Here is a 5480-nt window from a genome sequence, read left to right as displayed (position 1 = left end):
AGGTGTAGAGGGATTGGACGTCCATGGTGAAGAGGAAGCGGTAGGGGCCAGGGAACTGGAAATTGTTGATGTGACGTAAGGTGTCAGAGGAATCATGGATGTAGGTGGGAAGGGACACCACCCTCAATGACCCTCATACTTGTTACCTCATCAAAAAATTATAATGAGCCATGGCTTCCCCTTAACAAATCCACACTGACTGTTCTTGATTAATCTGTGCCTTTTCTAAATGATGATTTATTTCTTTTTTGGTTTCAATGTTTTATTATAGACTGGTATTAAGTTTTAGAAAAAGAATCCTAGGATTTTTCCTCCTGTATGTTTTCGCTTGGCCTCTTCATGGTCCATGATGCCAGTTGAGGTTGTTAGAACGAGGAACCCAAACTGATGGGAAGGCAGGAGACCATTTTGCCACCTTTCTAGCTCCTTTACTTGAACATCGAATCTGGGGCTAATGACACCGCACTTGTTCAGTCTGCCTGTGAGATTGACAACTATTTTCCCACCCCTGTGGTCATCAATAATTTCAAACTCTCCAATGTAGCCATGCTTCATCATTACAGTCAGGAATCTCACGATCACTTTGGAGCATGGTCGGATGAGAACCTGCCATTTTCCACGTTTCTCTGCATTGTTGATGCTTGTAAGGGCATCGGCGAGAACATTCATGCGCACCATGATGCCGCTTCGTCAGTATGGCGAAAGAGCTAAATGATGATTTATGCTGTCTCTCTGAACGGTTTCCAGTAATTTGCCCAACACGGGTGTTAGACTGGCTGACCTGTATTTACTCAGTCGAACCCTTCCTCCCTTTTTAAACAATAGCACAATGTTAGCTGTCCTCCAGTCCCCCACACCTGTAGCCAGAGAGGGTTGGGAAATGAGGGTCAGAGTCTCTGCTATTTTCTTCTGTGCTTCTCTGAGCAGGCTTGCATACACTTCACCTGAGGCTGGAGATTTATTCACCTTCAAGGATGCTAAACATGTTAGTATTTCCTGTCACTATGTTTATCCCATCCAACATTTCACATTCCTCCTCCTTAACTACAATGTCTGGATCATCACTCTCTCTGTGAAAACAGACACAAGGTATTCATTAAGAACTAGGCCCATGTAATCTTCCTCCATACAAGTTACCCCTTTAGTCTCTGATCAGCCCTACTCTTTCTTTATCTTGATCTTTATATGTTTATAAAACACCTTTGGGTTTTCCTTCATTTTATTTGCCAATCTGTTTTCATGCCCCCCCTTTGCTTTCCAAATTTCCTTTTTCATTTCACCTCTGCACTTTCTCTACTACTCGAGGCTCTCTGAAGTACTGAACTCTCAGAATCTGCCATAAGCTTCCCATTCTCTGTCTTATCCAACTCTGTATGCTCTTTGACATCTGAGTAGGGGTCTAAATTTGGGCATCCCACCCTTTTCCTTCCCAATCTCCCTCTTTGAACATCCCCCCCACTGCCCTGATACTGATTTACCTCAGGTAGCTGTTCCAACTTTGGCCAAACCACATTTCAACTTGGTAAAATTGGCCTATCCTCAATTTAAAACAGATACTTCAAACTTATTAAGCAAACATGGAGATAGGGAAAGTAGGAGGGAGGGAATAAACAGAAAGGAATTTCTGTGACAAGGCAAAAGGCTGAGAAGATTACATGGCAGAAGCAAAACTGTTCCGTTAGCTTATGGTGCAAGGATTAGGGGGCACAGATTTAAGGTTTTGGGAAGAGATACAGGGGGATGGGGGGGTGGAATGTGAGGAAGAATTTTTTTTAGGCAGTGAGTGGTAATGGCCTTGAACTCACTGTCTATGAGGGTGGTAGAAGGCGAGACAATCAGTGATTTCAAAAGGAAATTGGATGGACACCTGAGGGGAATAGACTTGCAGGGCTACAGCAAGAGAGAGCGAGGGGAAATGGAACTGATTGGATTGCTCTACAGAGGGCTGGAATGGACTTGATAGGCTGAATGGCCTCCTCCTGTGCTGTAATGATTCTATGACATTTTTACATCCCCCTTGACCCAAGACCACCATTTTTGGCAGTTAAAATCCCCCATTAAATAGCTCGATTTAACTATGCAACCTGCCCTCATAATTTAACCCTTGGAGCCACATGGTGAGATTGTGAAGCCAGACAGATTTTATACAGGGTCGAGGGGATATTTCAAATCTGCAATTTTACCTTTTGGATTTTTAACCACAGGAGTTCATTCTGCAGGCCACTAAAACACGGAGAGGTCAGATTAAAATGGACAATGGAGTCTGATCATGACTGACTCCGTTCTCTGGCACCCATAGCTCGATTCTGATAGCTCGTGGCTATTAATTATATAATAGTCCCGTTGCACAAGCTAACCGCTCCATCCTGTTGAAAGGTAACGGAAGTTTTGCGAAATCCTCGAAATAGAAATGAAATCAAGCTAATCAGATTGTGGACAAGGGATGCAGCCTAACCAGATGCATTGGCAGAGAGCTGATTCATCCTGATTAATGCAATCTCGCTGTTTGCCAATATCCGTTGCAGTCTTCTGTTGCTTCCCAATTTGTCATGTGTTGATAAGGGTGCCTTTCGTGTTTTTCTTTTGGTGAAAAGTGCCACAGAAAGAAAAAGCTAAAAACCTGCCACCTTACAGAAAGCCGACAATGTGAGGCTAAACCAGGCAGTGAGCAATTATTTTGAACCGGCCAACTGGGCAGAACGGTCCAGGCTGGTAAACTCACAGCCTTCAATCTGCTCAATCCCACCTTTGGGCTAAAACTCTGAAGCCTGAGGGAGTGTTACTTTGTCGGAGGAGATAGGGAAGTGGGAGAAAGGTTCATTTACAGATCAGTGGAAGAAGTAATGTTTGGCGCTTTCGTAGATCCCACCAGCCTTTATTTTATCCATCTTCATGCCCTCCCTTCCTCCCCTGAAGGTGCCAACTCTGGGGATACCATGTCACGGGGGGGCGAAGCAATCCCAAGAAGTTCAGCTGAGGGATTAATGGTCATCTGCGACCCCCTTAGACAGCAAGTGTTTATTTATGCATTCATGGGATGTGGGCATTGTCAGCATTTATTGTCCATCCTTAATTGCCCCTTGGGAAGGTGGCGGTGAGCTGCCTTCGTGAACTGCTGCAGTCCTGGTAGTGTAACTACACTCGCTGTGCTGTTAGGGAAGAAGTTCCAGGGTTTTGATCCAGCGACAGTAAAGGAATGGCGATATATTTCCAAGGAGGTTCTGGCCAACATCCTCCTATCTCTGGAAGATGATGCAGGAAACAATCCAGCTCAAGTGCAATGTCTTCGTTTCCATTTGTGGAGACGAAAATATTCATTTATGGATATGTACATATTTTTACTGCACATAGGTGAACGATTTGGTGTATTACTGTAAATTTACAGATATAAGTCAAATTCATGCTATCACTGTTTAAAGGGGGTGTACAGCTTGTCTAGGCCTCAAATCTGTCTCTCCTGCTTTCCCCTTATCTTCATTTTTAGCAAATAAAGACAAGGTTTTAAGTATAATGTAATCTTTTCCATTCTGTGCACCCAATGTTGGCATCAAACACTCCCAGGACAGGTACAGCATGGGGTTAGATACAGAGTAAAACTCCCTCTACGCTGTCCCCATCAAACACTCCCAGGACAGGTACAGCACGGGGTTAGATACAGAGTAAAGCTCCCTCTACACTGTCCCCATCAAACACTCCCAGGACAGGTACAGCATGGGGTTAGACACAGAGTAAAGCTCAGCCTATACTGTTGCCATCAAAGACTCCCAGGATAGGTGCAGCACGCTGTTAGATACAGAGTAAAACTCCCTCTACACTGTCCCCATCAAACACTCCCAGGACAGGTACAGCACAGGGTTAGATACAGAGTAAAACTCCCTCTACACTGTCCCCATCAAACACTCCCAGGACAGGTACAGCATGGGGTTAGATACAGAGTAAATCTCCCTCTACACTGACCCCATCAAACACTCCCAGGACAGGTACAGCACGGGGTTAGATACAGAGTAAAGCTCCCTCTACACTGTCCCCATCAAACACTCCCAGGACAGGTTCAGCACGGGGTTAGATACAGAGTAAAGCTCCCTCTACACTGTCCCCATCAAACACTCCGAGGACAGGTACAGCACGGGGTTAGATACAGAGTAAAGCTCCCTCTACACTGACCCATCAAACACTCCCAGGGCAGGTACAGCACGGGGTTAGATACAGAGTAAAACTCCCTCTACACTGTCCCCATCAAACACTCCCAGGACAGGTACAGCACGGGGTTAGATACAGAGTAAAGCTCCCTCTACACCGTCCCCATCAAACACTCCCAGGACAGGTACAGCACGGGGTTAGATACAGAGTAAAGCTCCCTGCACACTGTCCCCATCAAACACTCCCAGGACAGGTACAGCACGGGGTTAGATACAGAGTAAAACTCCCTCTACACCGTCCCCATCATACACTCCCAGGACAGAGACAGCACGGGGTTAGATACAGAGTAAACGTCCCTCTACGCTGTCCCCATCAAACACTCCCAGGGCAGGTACAGCATGGGGTTAGATACATAGTAAAGCTCCCTCTACACTGACCCCATCAAACACTCCCAGGACAGGTACAGCACGGGGTTAGATACAGAGTAAAACTCCCTCTACACTGTCCCCATCAAACACTCCCAGGACAGGTACAGCACGGGGTTAGATACAGAGTAAAGCTCCCTCTACACTGTCCCCATCCAACATTCCCTGGGCAGGTACAGCACGGCGTTAGATACATAGTTCAGTCCTTTCTGTACTGTCTCAATAACTAACTTCAGTTTGTCTTGGAATACTGCCTCCTGCTGCTTCATTGAGACGATGAACAACAAATGCTGGCCTTGCCAGTGACATCCATATCTCATGAAGGAATAAAAATTCCTGAGATTAATGAGCTGCCAGGATTCTCCTGCAGTGATAACCAATTCAAGTTGACTTCTCAGCATCTTAGAGCCGTGCACTTAAATCCACCTGAGTTCACACTGACAGTGCCACAAACTCCATATACCAAGGTCAGCAGGTTTAACTCATCTTCCGACTAGGCACTTTACAGCCTTCCGGACTGAATATTGAATTCAACAACTTTAGGTCGTGAGCTCCCTCCCCCATCCCCACCCCCTTTCTGTTTCCCCCTTCCTTTTTTTTCCAATAAATTATAAAGATTTTCCTTTTCCCACCTATTTCCATTATATAAAAAAAAACACCCCCACTGGAGCTATACCTTGAGTGCCCTACCATCCATTCTTAATTAGCACATTCGTTTAGATAATATCACCAACTTTAACTTTAACACCTATGTGTTCTATTGTACTATTGTCGTTGACATCTTTTGATGATCTGCTTCTATCACTGCTTGTTTGTCCCTACAATCACACCCCCCTCCCCCACCTCTCTCTCTCTCTCTATCTCTCCGCCCCCCACACACACACCTTAAACCAGCTTATATTTCAACTCTTTCTT

At 45.3% G+C, this 5480-nt stretch overlaps 1 protein-coding gene across 1 annotated transcript; it reads right to left on the bottom strand.

The window, feature by feature from the left end:
- Positions 1 to 242: 242 nt before the first annotated feature.
- LOC121280334 (40S ribosomal protein S15a-like) lies at positions 243 to 702 on the bottom strand. Its single transcript, XM_041192220.1, has one exon. The coding sequence runs from the start codon at positions 676 to 678 to the stop codon at positions 286 to 288; it is 393 nt and encodes a 130-aa protein (XP_041048154.1). The 5' UTR covers positions 679 to 702; the 3' UTR covers positions 243 to 285.
- Between the last annotated feature and the right edge of the window lie 4778 nt (positions 703 to 5480).

This window comes from Carcharodon carcharias, chromosome 7 (genome assembly GCF_017639515.1).
Source record: "Carcharodon carcharias isolate sCarCar2 chromosome 7, sCarCar2.pri, whole genome shotgun sequence".
Lineage (NCBI taxonomy): Eukaryota > Metazoa > Chordata > Chondrichthyes > Lamniformes > Lamnidae > Carcharodon > Carcharodon carcharias.
This window is presented reverse-complemented; position numbering and strand designations above follow the sequence as displayed.

What these genes read in the sequence shown, in the direction of transcription:
- LOC121280334 (XM_041192220.1), bottom strand. Translation starts at nt 678, where the DNA reads ATGGTGCGCATGAATGTTCTCGCCGATGCCCTTACAAGCATCAACAAT.